The sequence below is a fragment of the Takifugu rubripes genome, chromosome 18 (genome assembly GCF_901000725.2).
Source record: "Takifugu rubripes chromosome 18, fTakRub1.2, whole genome shotgun sequence".
NCBI classification, from domain to species: domain Eukaryota; kingdom Metazoa; phylum Chordata; class Actinopteri; order Tetraodontiformes; family Tetraodontidae; genus Takifugu; species Takifugu rubripes.
The window spans coordinates 6,069,646-6,088,006 of NC_042302.1; the positions used below are offsets into that span (position 1 = coordinate 6,069,646).

Here is an 18,361-nt window from a genome sequence, read left to right on the forward strand (position 1 = left end):
TAGAATTTTTTATTTTCTATTTTGTGCGATCTATAACACAAAACAAAAGCAGAATGCACCGATGAGCCAAGTAGCACCTTTGACAATAACGTTCAAAACAAAACGAAGAATAATCTCAGGTGAAAAACATTCTTACATAATTTTCTTGGGCTAGGAACTAAACAGGAAGTATAAAATTAAACATCTTTGCTTGGTTAGTCTTATGGTGACTTTATTTACTACCACACAGGCTTTGCTATAGGAAAGACAATACAGTAATTGGTGTATTTATTCCTTTGACAGAATGCAGCAAGGGAGTTCCGCAGAGTGAGCGATGGACAGATAAAGCGGGAAACAGCTGTCCTCTTTCAGCTCTATTTACTCGTCCAATGACTCATGAACCTGCTCTGACAACATGTCACTGAGGGAGAAACCAGCAAGTGATGACACAGTAAAACAAACCAGAAGAAACGCGCAAAGTCGCATATCTAACACGCAAGCCTTGCAAAAAAAGAAAAGAAGCTTGTTGGTGTGATGTTTTCACGCTCCCTTTTGCCCTTATCGTGATAAAAACCTGTTTAATACTAACAAAAGTCTCAAAATCTGGAGCTTGGCCATGCCGCCGCCGCCATGACCTGTCACCCTCGCCACACACCACAAGTAATCTGTAAACCTTCAACATAAGCTCCCAGGAATGAAATGTGGCAAAGCCATTCTTAAAGAGAAGGACAGACAGTGACAGATGTTCAAGGAACACAGAGGGATTAGTGACCTCGTCACACTAATTCAGCAAAATATAGCTGTAAGCTGACAAACACACACATAACAGGGAAGAGATAGACGTAATAATATTGATTTAAAGCCCTGACATTGACCCCCTTCGTGAAAATGCAGCAAAGAGCATCTTATGGATGCCACACTGGTCGTATAGTAGGCTGTAATAATAGTGTTTAGCTAATGTTGCTATTTGAACGCCATCTTCTCACCAGCGTATAGCAAATAAGGTAGAAACAGCTGGAAATGTACAGACAGATGAAGAATTTCCATATAAACGTGATAAAAGCTGCTTCCAGCCAGGCTCCCGTACCGGCGGGTTCACGCGGACTGGAGGTTTTATCCTGCAGATTACTCACCAGGTTGGAGTTGGTGGCGTTCGAGTCATCTTCGGGGAAAGGGATGTAGACGGCTAAGGCCACACAGTTGGCAAAGATGGTCATCAGGATGATGATCTCAAATGGTCTGAGCGGAGGGTTGAGGAACATAAAGAGCAGGAGCTAGAACATTTAACAAACACAAGACCAGGGTATCAGCAAGCTGACCCAAGCGCCTTCTGGCTGGCTCTGACACGTCCACGTGCCCACTGGGTGCTTTTGGTTTTTAGCGCCTTGTATAAATCGATGCGCACGACAATATGGAGTTCAAAATCGCTCAGACTTTGATTTCTGGGCTCCAAAAATAGAACTCGGAAATGTTATTTTTGAACATGCTAATAGGAGCTGTCACAAGCGGGGGTATATACACACACGCTGGAGTTTAGTGTACACAAAAGAGACATCCAGGCTGGCGAGTTTGCCTGTTCGTTAACAATAACACATATTGGGTGACTCAGGAGTGTGTGTGTGTGTGTGTGTGTGTGTGTGTGTCTGCGTGTGTGTACGGGGGCACCGAGAGACAGAGCATGCCCAAATATGGGAGCGGCGAGGACCAGGCCTGTCGCGTGGAAGATGGGATGTAGATAAAGGAAGAGTGAGTATTCGGGAGAAGGGAAGAGGAGAGGTTTTATATGGAACGGTCCTTGAGAGGGGAGTGACCTCATTATTTTTGGCTACAGAGCGTGAGCAGGAAGAGCGAGGGACGCGAGGCGAGAATGGCGAAGGAGAAAGGGAGGGAATGTGAAGGAGAGATAAAGGAGGTCTGGTTTTCTTCATCACAATTACAAACTGCCACTGCTGTCACCTTCCCCCGACTCCTTTCCCTCCCTCCTCCATTCTCCCGGGCCTTTCTTCTCCTTTCCCTCCTGCCTCTTGGCGGCGTTTCAGAGGGGGTCTAGACTCCAGATCTTGTGGCGTAACATAAACAGCGCTGTGCCGATGAGTGCCGCTGTCAGGACCTCCAATTCAAAAGACAAACAACCAGCATACAGATGTAAACTTTAAGCTGGCATTACATGAATGCGAGCATTCCACATTCAGTTGTTTACCCTCCTCATTGCAGCACAATTGGAAGAGGACGTTGGAAGGACACTTCTGAAAGAACAATGGCTGCACACAATCACTGATAATCGGGTTTTTTATGGCATTACCCTGCAATAGACACTAAATGATGGCTTTGAACTGCTTTGTTGTTTTTAACACTGAATATTTGACCAGTCTGAGTAGGGAAGAGCCTGGCTATGGGGTCTATCAACCACTGATCGGATGAATCCACCTTGTGGGAACTCGACTGGAGAAGTCCACCACTTTTACTACCACGCATCAGTTACTTCCCAAACAAGGCTACATGGTGGTCCAGAGGGGGGGGTAGTCTGCTCTTTTATTTGAACTTAAATGGTAGAGTCGCAACAGATGTGTCTCAATAAATAAACAAGCAAGATGCAGTTGAAAGAAAAGCCCAACTTAACAAATTTAACTTTATTACCTAGAAACAGACTGTGTGCGGCTGCCATATAGACAGGCCAGCCTTCCATTTTGATGGATATATGGGGAACAAAATGATTAAAAAACAAAAAGAATCTTGGACTTAATGTTTGTGTTTGTAGTGAGGGTTTACCCTTGAGCATCAGCAACCACAAGATCATTCAGCTCATTCAGCAAGAGGCTGTCATGCATCAAAGTTAATCACACATCCTCATAGAGAGGACGCATTAACACAGGCGACAGGCTGGAGAAGACCCACAGAAACACACTTTAGATTCATCTGGAGCTCGGAGGTCCACTGCCCTCAACGTGATTGGAAAGCCACTGCTGCTGTAGGACAGTTGGGGGACAGTCCAACAGGAACGCCAGGCTGTGCAGTGCTGCCAATAATAACATCAGCACAGCAGTTTAAGCAGTTTCGTCTCTATTCCTAATGTTCTGATTATACACATGTGTGTTTAGGTGTGTTTCAGGGTGGGCGCGTGAGCGCGCATGGCTCAGACAGGTCTTATTGACCTGTTGAGAGTAGTAGCAGCTGTTGTCATGGTAACAGAGAAGGACAAGAGGAAGATTTCAAATCTGCAATCTCTAGAGACCTGCTAAATACAGGGGGCACACACACACACACACACACACACACACATTATGTAATGCTGCATTTAAACAACAATGATCTGCTGATTTAAAGGCCATGCAAAAGTTAAGGGTGGGGCTTAGATGCAATCCAGATCTTTCTCCAGCTTCACTTTTTTAGGTATTTCTTTTGGCCTCCAATACAATAACCCAATTTTGCTCTCTTCCTCTAAAACTCGCTTCTTTAAGGGCTGTTAAAACAAATGATTCTGGGAATTGTGGGTAATGGGCTGAACGCTCAGCAGTCAATGGATACAAATGTCCTGGCAACCCTGAGGGATGGTATATATTGATGCTTCCCCCCATCAGCGATCTCTTGTCCTCTGTCTTATAAGGTTAAATCGCCCTTTATTTTTATTAAATACTGTGAGATAGATAGATAGATAGATAGATAGATAGATAGATAGATAGATAGATAGATAGATAGATAGATAGATAGATAGATAGATAGATAGATAGATAGATAGATAGATAGATAGATAGATAGATAGATAGATAGATGATTAGGGTATTACATTAGGATTCTGAATTAAAATGAGATTTAATGCTTGGGATCCATCTTTGACAGAGATGAATGACTCGCTGATGAACTGATTACGGTTGTGATCCTGGTCGGAAGTACAATCTGAGGCATTAAGGGATTCGCCAGGTCCAATTTCCACCACACATGCTGTGACTCAGGTCGTTAACCGCGGGCGTGTCTGGGGCGTCACGACTGTGATAGAGCGAGTTTTTACTAGAAAAATGACAAGCTGGCTTCTAAAGGGACAACATGTTTTCCTTAATGTGCACAATTAAAACACAGCAATAAATCATTGATGTGCTGGGAGTTGTGCGCGCATATATGGTCTGTCTGACCCAAGGAGCCCACTTTAGATGTAAACTGAAACTAATGGATACATTTATGTCATTTCTGTGGGTAGATATTAGCCCCGGCAGCACGTTTTGGGTGGATGCCGTAGATTCTATAAGATATGAGACAGGATGTTTTAGAAGCAGATGCGCTGTCTGGAGGCAACAACCCGCTTGGATCCGTTTCTCTTTCCTAACAACTCCTCCCCTCCATCATTATTTGCCCTCCCTCCTGTGCTGCATTTTTTCTTGTTTACCTCCGCCGTCCTCCCCTCGATCCCGCATTCCCTTCTCAGCCACTCAGCTCCATCATCTCTCCTGTCAACCAAAACCGCATCCCTGCCCTTCACGTTTCCACCCCAAGTCCTGCCAAATCCCGTCTCCCTCCCAGGAGAACGTGAAACTGGCGCTCAGGAGCCTGCTCTCTACCTCATCCTGTGGGAAGACCAAATCGTTATGTTCCGCATCTTAATAAAATAAAACCAAAAGGGGGAGAAAATGCAGGAGGAATATCAGGAATGAAGGGATGTGAAGGGACTCAAGGAGGAGAGAGTGATAATAACCGAGAGAGGGAAGGTGAGGAAGTAAAGGAGGAAGGGAGACCTTGGGAAAAGGGGATGACAGCAGCTGGAATAGAGCTTTGGGGTGAGACATGCTGGGGAGAGGTGTGAAAGAGGCTCAGAAATTACGCAATTTGTTTCACCCCCCCTCCTGTGAGAAAAGAATGAATGATGAAAGAGGGGGGACGGGGGGAGGAAAAGGACGTCCAGATGAAGGGGAGAAAGGATTAGGACCGGTGAGCAGAGTGGAGAGAATTGTGGCGAGGAAAAAATGATTAGGAATGAGAGAGGAAGTGTGAGGCAAGCCTGAGTTGTTTACATGCTGCGTCCCTCACGCGCTCTTTTCTTCACATCCATTTTCCCACATGCATCCCTCAATCATTGCTGCTACAGAAAGATGCCATGTGGACACATTTTGGGTCATTTCTCTGGGACGAGCGCCGAACAGCCATCGTTCCTAAAGGATACTTCCACTCCACGATGCTGATGCAGGCCCTGCGGATGGGGTTCTTGAGCGTTAGGCACAGCAGTGCCCGTGGCGGCCTCGTGGCGGTGGTCGTGGTCGGTTTCTTGGGCTTTGAGCTGTAGTGCTGTCTCTTCCTTTGCGTGGAACTGGCCGTGGAGATGGGCCCGCCCCCTCCCGACCCGAGCCCCGCACCTCCACTCGATGCAGCGTTCCCCATCATCTTCGCCTGTCGCGCCGCATCGATGGCTGCTTGCCAGCTCAGCGCTGCCCCTGGTGTGGGAATATGCTCAGGGGCCAAGCCCACCACGCCCAGCCCGTGATTGACGCCTCCTCCTCCTCCCCTTCCATCGTGGTCGCCGTGGCTGACGCCGCCACTGTGCTCATTGGTAAGGCCTTGGGGAGGAGGCCGAGGAAGCGGGGGAGGGGGAGAATAGTCGGAGCCTGGAGAGAGACGGGAATGAGAAGAGGAAAAGAAATAAAGTTAATGTCAAACAACGCCGGTTAGATGTCAGGAAGTTACTAAATCACATCCGTTAGCCGGGGTGGGCATCGAGGGCCGTATCCAAGCCAGACTTTCTGTCCTACAGGTAAACACTTTCACCTGGGGTTTCATTTACCTTGGTGAAAGCATTTCCTGCCTGGCTTGAATCCAACTCTCGAGGAATGGATTTGACCTCCTCTGATGGGCAAATCCAATCCATGAAGGCTGAAATCCAGCCAGGTTTTGAAACTGCTTTCACCAAGGTAAATGGAAGCCCAGGTGAAAGTATTTACCTGTAGGACAGAAAGTTTGGCTTGGATACGGCCCTTGAGGACTGGATTTGCCCACCCCTGCGTGAGCCAGTAAGCAATTCATTTGTTGGTTTAACACATCGCACATGGCCGCTCGACGTTGGGACTTTTTATACTGCGGTTTACTTTGAAGGCTCTTTAAATTGTTAACATATCAGCTCTTATAGTTTAAGTATCTTCCTGTAGAAGAGACCAGTCGCTAATATGCTCGGATTTGATAAGAAAGCGCAAGCTAACCATCGTGGTTCGCCTCATTTTTCTTGAGCAATATTTACCATAAAGTTTACGCCGTTGAACGCACACAAGACCACTAATGAGACCAGCAGTTGCTTTAATGTCTGAGTCATTATCCTTGAAATTAAGGCTATACAGTTAAATTACAACGGCGCATTGTTGCTTTCTTAACTGTTACAACAAAAGCATACTTGACATTTGATAAATCAGTTGGCATGACAAAGTATTTTAATACACCACTGCACGAGCAAGATGTTAAATGCCCCACGTTCAGGGTGTTCACCCATAAATTCAAATTACAGGTGACATTTACAACAGTTCAGTGAGGATGTGAAATCTGAATTACTAGCCAGCGGATTTAAACAGATTAATCCAGCAGCTGCAGCCAAGTACAAAACTGCAGGTTATACAAAAAAAATATGGTAATATTAGAGACACGAGGGAGAGAATTACAAAAGCCTCAGTGAGATTACGTAGTTGTATAACCCTGACAAATTACAGCAATAAGACTGAGTGAGTAAAGTATTGTAAAAAGGAATGGATTATCTGTATGCTTAGCCAGATTAAAACAAGATCCTCTCAGGCGCACGTATCCATGGGAGCGAGGTTTCCATCTCATCTTATTGTAGATTACTAGAATTGTATAAAGAGCTGGTGCTTTATTGAACATCAGCGACTGACTGACACCAGCGATGTTGATGAAATTGATTTTTTGATTATAGACACATTTTGGTCTATAATTAATCCAACAGAGGTAGAAATGGAAACACATCAAGATGGAATGGACAGAAAGAGAGGGAGAGGAGTGTTATAGGCAGAAAACCTGGGATTTTTCTTTTACCTTTAAATATGTCTTAGAACAATTTTTAACCCCCAGATGTCCTTACAGCAGGATCCCAATCCCACCATTCAGCTGATTAGATGGGTTTCAGATCGTTTCATACTTTTTGTTGTCCACTCGTGCAATAATCTTGTTACTATCTTAACCAAGAAGTTCAAATGATCCAAAAAACCCTAAACCAAAGTAATATGGTGTCAAAATTTAAACAATGGAATTTTTCAACCCACACCACATGTGTAGCTTGATGCCAGCTTTACAAATCAGGTTCCACCGGTATTCCTCATTTGATTAATATCTAATCAAAATTACTATCACACTCTCACCACCAAAATTATTGGTTTTATTATTTATTTATTCATGGCAAAAATTTGCAAAGCGCTACATAAATAACCTCCCACCAAAGCGAAAATGAATTACAAATGTCCTAAAGGTGTTATTAAAGCAAAGACACTGACTAACCAGCAGTGAGGAGGCAGCGTAGTGCATTAAATATAGCATCCGAGGTGGTGTTTGTTGCATTCACCAGCAGTGAAGTCACCTATCAGTAGCAGCTGTGCCTTTTGGGAAATATCTCTGTGGTTTCAAACTGGAGCATGTCATTACTTGGATGGAACAAAAATGCCCCCTTTCTGAAAGCAGCAGAGGAAAGTAAAGAGCCGCGCGTGTCCGCCAGAGCCGAGCACGGGTGTTGCACGATGAGCCCATGCCGGTGAAGATAATTCTATTAGCAGCTCCTTATTTAAAAAGCAGCAGCCTCTGGAAAACGTAAGCCTGACAGGGAGGGATAAAGGAGAGAAAAATAGCAGCGGAAGTAGAAGATGGGTGGCGAGGAAAAGAGGGATGCAAGGGGTTAGGTCGGAATCTTGGAAAAAAAGAGGAGGAAATGATGAAAAGAGGAGTTAACAGAAAAAAGGGCAGAGGGCTAAGGCGCTTAACCGCTCGTGACAAGGCCTAATCCAATCATTTATCCCTCCATCATTTAAGATTATAGCTGGAAATATTTCATACTGGATCATTTCTCTCAACGCCGTCAAAGTTTGAAGACAAATATTGCCGCTGTTGTCATAAAAGGTGAATCATGGCGGCGTTTATCACATTTTGCGTAGTTGCGCAAATGGGACCAATCATTGATTTTCACCATTTGACACTATGAAATGTGTCCTGTTTCAAGGACTTTTCTCCAATTACACCAGCGTGTAGATCCGAAGTAACACCGAGTGTGGACCGAATTAGTGACTCTAATGAGGTGAGATGGGGACTCAGGTCAGCGGAGCCGTTATCTCCCGGCTGATAAAAGGCCGTGCAGCGAAGTTATCGTTCCTCGGGCCAAATATCATCGCTGCAGATCAATTCATGATTTCTCAGGGACAAAGTCGAGATGTAATTAAAACTGCCGCAACAGGTTTTGAAAGATTATGCGGACTTTCTGTTCCTTTAATTGGCTCAACGTGATAACCCACAATAATGAGTCTAATCAAATCATTATCTCCTGCTCTTCCTGCTTGGTTTCTGTGGGTCTCTTTTTCTCTTTTTCTAAAAGCGGATAAAGTGATGATGAGGCAGTCGTCCGCCAGTCAAGGTCACGTGACCAGACACGAATTGGTGTCCATTGCCGTCCTGCAGCATGTTGAATTTAAAAACAATAACGCTGTATCTTTCTGTCTCTTTTTAACACTGCTGCTCTCCGAGTCCCTGCGTCTATTATCAATCACCCCTCCACACCGCCGCCACCACATCACTCCCGTTTTTCTGTCTAATCCATATGGCTGTCACTCCCTCCATTGGCTCTCCAGCAATAGACAAGTTCATTTTCAGCCAAGCCCCGTTCCTCCTTTCTGCCATCAATCTAACCCCCCATCTCTCCATTTTACAGTATTCTCTTGCTTCACCGCCCCTCTTGCGTCCCCCATCCCCTCATCAGTCCCCTCTCTGACAAGTATCTTCTCTCCCACTTTCGATCAGTGCCATCTTTCTCTTATCTATAGAAAGAAAGAGCTACTTCATTGGCAGTGTTGTGCACGAGGATACCACGCTCAGGCCCGTCACTTTAAAATCTGGCTCAGATTTAAATCTGGCTGTATGGTGATCACCGAGCAACCCATTTTAGACTGAAAAAGGAGGGCGCAGACCTCCACCAACCAGCAGACTTTCCAATATCTTATACTATAGTGTATATGCTATACAAACAACTGTACTATATGTATATAACTGGACCCATGACAGAGTAGGCTGCTTTATCCTCCTGACTACCAAGGAAAAAAATTGTCACGTTACTTTTCTTTTTTTTTATTCTTCTCTTTGTAATGTAATTAGAATAGTGAAAACAATTTTGGAATTCTTATTTTTTGTTTTTAGCATATTGCGTCCATTGCAGTGGACCTCGGAACGCCACACATGTGAAATGGAGCCTTGATGGCAACTAGTTAGTCTGTGAGAAAATATCAAAAAGTTAACATAAGAATGAGTTTAACTTGCTCCAGAACGAGGAAGTGAAAGGTACCAAAGCCCCACCCCTTTGCATTTGGTATTGTTAAAAAGCCCCAGATGCCCTCTGCAGAGAGCAAAAGGAGTTCATGCAGTAATCTGCTGAGGGTGGGAGACATTCTGGTTTTCAAATGTCCTCCAAGAGGACAAATTTGAACTACTGGTTGTCAGGAAGCAACAATCAAAGCCCTGACTGGCCTTGATCTAAGGAAGACCCCAAAGTCCATCCGGGGTCTGGAATATGGGCAAAATGGAATCATCTGTTCCTTGTCCCATGGTCCACATTTCCTGAAAATTTCCAACAAATCCGATGATGATGATCTTTTCAATTTATTTTGCTAACAAACAAACCCCAGCTAACACCTACTTAGAGGTGATTATCCTATAAAATACTCTAGACGTACGAGGAGATATATGTCTTCAAGCCTGCTTAAATAAATTAAAACTGTGTGTGTGTGTGTGTGTGTGTGTGTGTGTGTGTGTGTGTGTGTGTGTATTCTCTCACCTTGTCCATATGTGCATATTACGTGGTTGAATGAGCATAACGCACACCTGCGCCCCTGGTGCTCACCAGGCACTCTCTCTCTCTCCCTCTTTCTCTCCCTCTCTCACACACACACAGAGCACATGCACACACATGCAAGCACCTGCTCCCGTGCAGACACACACACCTGCTCTCCTTGATCTATGACCCCGAAAACAGATGATTACAGTGTGTGCTGACACTGAGGTTCACACACACACACACACACACACACACGCACACACACACACACATTCACGCTTGACCCATGTGAACATGAGTGGCACACGTGTACAGCTTTCAGTGACAATGTGTGACACAGTAAAAATCAAATGTTTGGTGAAAGCCACACGGCGGACGGACAAAGAAGAAATCACGTCAAATGTTCTGGAGTCCAGCAGCAAACAAACCTGTAACTATGACAATTAAGTCCGGTCTATTTTAGCCGCAAGCGTTGCGCATTTACACTCCTTTTATTATAAATAAGGTCACTCATATGATGAAAAAGCAACAGGTTTGACACATTTATTTCAAGAGTCACATGCTGTTCAGCACTGTTCATTCTGCCTATACAATCCCTATTGTATATGGATTTATTCATTAAATGGCCACAGACTAGCTGAAGTGGGAAGGCGAGTGTGTGTGTGTGTGTGTGTGTGTGTGTGTGTGTGTGTGTGTGTGTGTGTGTGTGTGTGTGTGAGGGAAGGGGGTGTGTGCAGTATGTGCATGCCTCGATACGTGACAGAAGCATGTCAGGGGAATTATATATAAATTATGCATTCGTGCTCTTTATTCAATAGCACATTGCTCACTGTCATCTGGACTTTCTATCCTTTAAAACTCAGTCCAGCGAGGTTCCGGAACGCTGATTTGTGTTCTCGGCGGAAGATTTCTGGAAAAGGTTCTGATGTTTTTGATAACAGAAGGTCTTAATGAAGCCTGAATACCTAAAAGTTACGACTCTGATGAGTGTTATAACAAAGACAGGCTATAGTTTATCCTCAAGGTTAATGTTGGGCCAGAGCTGTGGCTGCATTAGCTCCAGTCCAAGTGCCTTTCCTGGGCTTGTTGGATGTCTGAAGCCTAATTTCACTATTATGGTTTGATTCTTTTGTCAGTGCCATGCAGGGCAACAACCTAATGTCTGGTCATCTGGCCTCTGGGAGACAACGAGCCAAAGCAGCTCGGTGTGTGTTGTTCATCTGTCTGCTTCGGTCTGGCACACATGCTGGGTTGTTTACATCTCCACAGCAAGTTTGTGCAAGTGCAGACCGCATTGACATGCTGTTGTCTTTTCAGAGGATTCTGTGCTTTCCTGTGTGTTAAAGTACACTTCCATTTGGAAGCAGTTCCCTTAAATCCCATGAGTTGGCAAAGGCCTTTACACCACAACCGCACAACATCAAAAACAGATATTGGACTGAGTAGAAGAGTAAATGTCTGTCTGCGTATTTCAAACTTAAGTTTAGTGGCAACTTTTTAAAAAAAAAGTCTGAATTTTAACCAAAGCTAATTAGCTTAGCCTAGCATAAGGCCTGGAAACATGGCCTAAGGCACACAATTCAACTTATCTTTGATTAAACTGTACAAAAACCACAAAAACCCTGCATCCAAACACATAATTTCACCAAGAAAAGGGCAACATGTAAGGGGAGAACTCTTGAATCACCATTACCGACATCTTTCCATGTGTCATAACAGTTCGTGACCAACAGGAAAGAGAGCAAGGATGGGCGGGAAGAAATCCAAAGAAAGAACAAGAGAGTAGTCAAAATGAGGAGGAGGAAAGGAGTGATGGAAGTACAGGCTGTGCGGATGAGGAGCAGCAGAGGAGGAGGGCTTGCTCACGACCTTGCCGGCACACGTATTCACGCACAGTGCAGGCAGCAGATATTAATAACTCCTTATTAATATTCATCTGCAGTGGCGAGATTTGAGTCCAGAGTAACCCAAATAGCAACCATCTCTCTACCTGTCTCTGTCTAGGCATCGTTGCGTGTTCGTCATCTGCATATAGTGACCTCAAATGCAGCTGCACACCTTTGGGAGCCTCTTTTTACTTCTGTCATTCCCTGTCCCCCCCCCACTAACCTTGGCCCTTGGTCATAACAATGTCCAAACAGCCATGACGTTGTACTTTTAACAGGTATCATGTTGTACACTGGGGTCTTATTTTCCTCAGACCACATTTATTATGCTTTTAAAATCTGTTAGCTGTGAGTAACACGTGTAATATATGAAAATAGTGCCGCGCAGAATGTGCAGTGATACTTCCTGTATGCCAACTGCTGGATTTATAATTAAACAGACTCTTCTCGTTATATATTTTAACACTCCAGACACACCCCAACAACAGTTTTGAGTGTTTTCTACTCGTCCGTTTAAAAGTAAAATTGGCCCGTCAACACTGGTGACAGCCGATTTCGCAACTGCCTGAGCTGGTGGTTGTAATAACATTGTAATGAGCTGCACCGTGGCACATTTTTCCCTATGTAAAGAAAGCCCAAATCTAGACTTGGCGGTGCAATTTGGCTCTTTCAAACATTGCAGAAAATGATCAGAGGAGTACATTCCGGGTGTTCTAAAAATCTATATCATTAGGCTGCTGTTTCCTAAATCACTATTTTTTTTCCCAAAAACTGTATTTTCACACATATTTCACTCCCAGTATTGGTCTGTGCAAATTAGCCAGTCACCCGATTAGCATCATTTGTGAGAAAACAAAGCAAATAATTAATAAAACGTAAAAAGACAAATAAATAAATATTTATTTGCTTGTGCAGCCAGGTTTTGAACACATTTCCAAACGCTGGTGGTTGAGGGCTTTAACCATTTTGGCAGTGAAGAGATCAGTCGTTCACTTTCTCCGAGCACCTTGTTGAAAAAGCGGGAGGAAAAAAAAAAACTATGACTGAAAAATCTGGAAAGAATTAAGCGTTGCAACTTCTCTGGGCGACCCTGGCAATGTTGCTGAAATGAATACACTCCAGAGCAGTTTGGATAAACCTTCAGAGAGGATGGGTTACCACGGCAAAGGCTCTTGGCTGAACACTGTGGCCTATTTTGAGTAACTCTGGACTAATGGTGGAGCTCACCTACTCCTACATCTCCAAACTGTACAGCACGACTTTTCTGTGGGGTTAATAGAAATGTGTGTATCAAAGTGGAAGAAAGGGGCACCGTTTCAGTGTTATTTCTTTGTTTTCATGGTCTCCAGTTGTTACCAAGTGTCCCGTCAGACCTCCCCGACCTCACTCTCTAAAGAATACAGCAAGAATTAGCAATGAATGTTTCTAACAGCTGCTACAGTGGCAGCGGGGGTCACCTAGAGGTTAAAGTTGAGTGCGGGAAAAGGAGAATAAACCAGCTTTATCTGCAAATTGGATCGGCCTCATCTTTTAAGCAATTAGTGCTGCAGCGATGGAGCAGCCAGGAGAGTGTGGCTACAGGGAAGAGCTGGGAAAGAGTGAGCGTAGCAATAAAACTGTAACTATGGCTAGAGGTGAATTTTCTCAAAGGCTGGACTGAACCTGGCAACAGAGAGAGGAACTGGTGTGAGCTGGTGTGATGTATGGGTTCATCTAGCAGGAAGGAAAAGAAGCCCATCGGCCCGAGAACAAGAGGTCCTTATGCATGAAGAGAGAAGTGCAGATAGGACCAACGTATTGTGTTAAGACTGAACAGACTCAGACTTCACATTTAGGGGTCTTGATGATGAACACACTGGAACTGCTCCTAAAACGCTCATTTCAAAGACTCTATCAGCTTGTTATGTTAGTCATATTGACATTGTATATTTTATGTAGCACCTCTTAGGCTGCAGCTGCCAGCAGCTGATAAAATTCAGAGTTAGTGATTTTATTCTAAAGGGAGATATAGATTGGTTTTTCCATATACAGGACAATGTCAGACAAACTTGGAAGATTCCTTGAAATATCCTTTGGGAGCAGCGATACCTGTTTTTCATCGAACAGGCAGCAACTGAGGTTTATTGAATGAGCACACATTCCCCCCAAACTATAATATAAACTCAGCTTAATTTGGAAAGCCTTCCTGACTATTAGCATTCTGAGAGGCATCTGAGCTTTCACAGCCCTCAAAGGAGAAGTCTTACAGTAAAATAAAGCAGAAAGAATTTGAGAAAAAAAAAACCACTGACGGATTTGATTCAGCACCGTTAATGAATAATTTTCAACAGAGCTTGATAAAATCAACCATAACGGGAGCTATTTCCAAATGAAATGCAAATGTGGATTGTATTGGTGTGTGTGTGTGTGTGTGTGTGTGTGTGTGTGTGTGTGTGTGTGTGGCCATGCTTTTAGTGTATGCAGACCTCAATGCTGACACGGCGACCCCATGATAAATTATGTTATAAAGGACCTGGCGAGATAACAGCAAGCAATCACAGGGCTGCATTGTCTTTAGAGCGTGCACGTGCGTACAGAGCTACAGTAAACCAGTGAGCGGAAAGCATTCTCATTAACTCAGCTGCAGCAGCCGCAGAGGCCCGACTCGGCCATTGCAGTTTGCGCTTGCGTTGGCCCGCGAACATTCCTGTGAACTTCAAATCCACTTCAAGTTTGAGCTGCATCTCATTTCCAACGTCCTTTTAGCAACCAGCGGAAGCAACTTTCTCTGAAGGATGAAGGGAAAGTTTCAAGAAAGGTTCATTTCAAATGAATAACTCAGCCAAAGGGCAAAGCCCTGCTGGTGAGGAGAGAAACTGACCAGTAAAGAAGAAAAAAAGGGCATCATAAAAGTGCTTTTGAAACAACCATATAAGTAGATTTGCTATAAACACAGACGCTCATGAATCAACATTAATGGTGGGATTAAGCACAGGCAGGCTTCGTTCAATAAAACCATCATCATGACCAAAGAGGAGGCTTGAGGTGGCACCATTTTATTGTCCAGTCAATATGTGTGTGTGCATGTGTGTGTTAGAGAGAGAGAGAGAGAGAGAGAGAGAGAGAGATCTCGGAGGAACGAATGCACACCAGGGAGCCTTCGAACAAATTAAGTGTGTGTCTTTTTTTGTGCCTAGAATCCAGGACGACGCGAGACGCATGGCTCTGGCCGCCTGATCATCGCTGCCTTTTGTATCCGGAAGCATAAAAACTCCGTGCGCGTCTTTGATTAATTGATGAGGCTGTAGTGCAATAAAAGGCTAATGAATGTGCTCACATAGGTTAGCGGGACAGTCTGGCATCGTCACGGTCTCAGAGGAAGCGTTAGGTTTATGACTCGGCCCCTGCTCGCCCATCAAGGGCCCCACCAAGAGGTTTGTGCACGTGGGGACCAACCAAAGGCCTTTAAAACTGAAATAATGTGAAAGACTGACGTGAGGAATATTGGAAATCCAATCTTGGGGGTTTAAAAGCGACAGACAGTATATCACAGGCCGACTCGCCCCAGCACTTTTTTGGAGACTTTGGGAAATTTAATTGTGCTTTTATCGTCTAATATCCCCAATTTTTTCATGAAACTGGGCAAGGGAATAATACCGTGCAAAAAATGGGGGAAAGGGGGGTAATAACAAGATTTAAAATATTTAACTAAATTATACTTCCCTTTCTCCATCTTCTGCACAATCAGCAGCTTTGTCAGGCATACTTCATCTCTGCTTCGTGCCGACCTCAAACTCCAAATTCCACCATAAAAAACATTTCCCCTCTCAAGTATTTCTCGTCTTAGCGCCCCTAGTGGCGGAATCCTGCAACTTCCATCCTTTAGCTCCTCTCTGCAGCAGGGCTACAATGTTGATGCTAAGCTGCATATTTACAGTACACTCACAGGCAAGAAAGAGTGTTTGCATTACTCATTATATAAAGTGTCTCTTACATCATTTTTGGTGTAACCTTTTACTGGGACATGCAGGGGAATGAACAAAGAAAGAAAATCCCTTTGATGAAAGTTTGGCTGCAGAGTAAACCTTTCCCTGTTTATGGAAAGAAATGCATCACCATCCGCTAAAACCGAGCACAAAGGACACAAACAAGCATGCGACCCACATATTCTCCTGGTAGAAATGACACAACCGAGTATGAGGTGATGAGAAGGATTAGGGACGAGGAATCCGCAAGGAGCAGGAGACATATGTTGAGTGGGTGGACAAGCAGGGAAGGGGGTAAGGCTGGCAAAAATCGGGCACACACATGCACATACGAGTCCATCTGCACTGTTTGCCACATTTTTAGTCATCTCATCCAAAACTTCATGTTCTCTGTCTCTGCTTTCTGTCAAGAGTAGCTCCTGTGTGCACGTTTGCAGGCCTGATTGAGTCTGAACATGTATGTGTGTGTGTGTGTGTGTGTGTGTGTGTGTGTGTGTGTGTGTGTGTGTGTGTGTGTGTGTGCGTGCGTGCGTGCGTGTCCTCAGTGGGCAGGGACCTCTCATGGCTACAATGAGCTAATGAGCTCCATTAAAATCCAGCCCCCATCTCATCCATGTTTTTTTCCTCGCCCAGTTTCTCTGTCCCTAGGGCCGTTCCCGACTCTGGCCTGGAAACCGTAGCGCGGCAGCAGCCATCTTGGCTCATTAGGAGTGAGCTGGAGAACCAACATGCACGTCTAGGCGAATCAGATCAGGTTAATAGATGGCTGGTGCACAAATGTGTTTGCTTGTGTTCAAGCGCGTGACTAAATACAGCGCAACCGTGCATTTGTCTGAGCATTTTTAACACTCTCCATGAAGCAGGACTAGCTTACAATTCACCCGCGTGTTCTAACTGAGCCCTTTTTCTCACGTTGCCCCTCAACGGTGCAGCTTTCTCCAGTTTCTCCCTCACTTTTCATCCTGATTCTGTTGCACTCACTTCTCACAGCGTAACCATCCCAGCCTTCCCACCGCGTCATCAAAGGCTTTGGTTAAGACCATGTGCGCGCTGGTTTTTTGTTTTTTTTTGCATTTGCATTTTACATGGGTAGTAACCTCGCCCGAGGCCAGCATGCTGTAGTTTGAGGACCACACACACACTCTCTCTCTCACACACACACTGTTAAAGAAGTATGCCAGGTTTTCATAATTCCCAGAGAAAAGTATTGAGTTAAATATATGCTTATCTCTCCCAGCACTGTGTTAGCATCTGGTTTTAATCTGTGATGAGGGCACACGGCCTAAATATTAGGCCACTCGTGATCCAGTCAGTAAAACTGCTGACTTGAAGAAACCAAATGGGATGTTTAGACCCTCTGGTCTAAAAGTAAAGGATGGCAAAGCCAATTTGAGACCATTTCAGTTCTGAAATGGCAGAAGAAGCAACATGCGCTAACCAAGGTGCCGGGGTCTGTTTTTCCCTTCAAAACAAGTCTGTCATTTACGGTCAGAGATGCTACGGTAAACAAAGTGGTCAGAGCAATCAGAGATTACTCATGGTGTTTGGACGGCTGACCACATAACCGTAGAACACAATCACTCAGCTCACCAACGGGGGGTGGGGGTGGGGGTGGGGGCTCTGCTGGAGCTGATGGGAAGCCGGCAACCTTACAGCCACATTCCTCCGTTAGGTATGTGCTGTATATAGTCTTCCTGGACCCCTGCAGCACACACGCACTAATCATCACTGTCTACTTCATCTCTGTTTTTGGGAGGCGAGCTGTCGTTAACCTGCTCACATTACTCTTGCGCAAGTCTCGAGTTTACCACACATTCTTAGACACATGTGTGCAGACAGGTCGAGGACAATTATACCTCTGGAGTGGCGGGACGTCTGACTCATTAAGTTATTCGATTCCTATTTGGTTCTACCCTGCGCTGCTCTTTTCAAAGGAAAAGGGTCTCCACTGTAAATATTTACAGGGGAAGGCCATCGGTCCGGTCGTTACGCTGTACTAAGGTCTGGGTAACCCACTTTTTGTGTGTGTTGCTTCTTTTCTTTCAGGAAATCATTTTATTTGCTCCAGTTTACGCAATCGGAAAATTGATAAAACGTGTGCAAGGGCTGGAGCTGGGATTGTGATAGTATGACAAAGCGGTGTTTCCAGTCGGGGGGAAATGGAATACTGGGAAGCCCTTTGGCAATTTGATCTGGAGGTTTTCCCAGTCTGTGGAGGGGAGATGGGGGAAATCAGAGGAAATAAGAAGGTTCAGTCGCTTATATAATCAACTCACAGGCTGGATAAATATGTTTACCAGAACTGGGGGCATTTGTCTTGTATTTTCTGCAGTAATGATGTCACTTTATGTGGTTTCTCTCCATTTTTAGGTGATTACATCATGATTACAAATGGCAGCTTCACACAATAAAGGGAAAAATATGAACGTCTTAGATATCACAGCAATAGTGTCTAAAAGTAGGCTATTAATCTCAGGCGGCATCAATCAACGTGCACGCAGAGGACAATAAAAGCCTTATCAGCATCG

General features: G+C 44.6%; 1 protein-coding gene across 18 annotated transcripts in view; it reads right to left on the reverse strand.

Annotated features, from left to right (window-relative positions):
* Positions 1-18,361, reverse strand: part of cacna1c (calcium channel, voltage-dependent, L type, alpha 1C subunit) — a 111,180-nt gene that overhangs the window by 73,651 nt on the left and 19,168 nt on the right. For all 18 annotated transcript variants that reach the window (XM_029825802.1, XM_029825796.1, XM_029825795.1 and 15 more), the window contains 2 exons: positions 5,129-5,567; positions 1,113-1,218 (listed from right to left, as the gene is read on the reverse strand). In XM_029825802.1, coding sequence (XP_029681662.1) covers positions 1,113-1,218; positions 5,129-5,567 — 545 coding nt within the window. The remainder of the gene's footprint in view (positions 1-1,112; positions 1,219-5,128; positions 5,568-18,361) is intronic.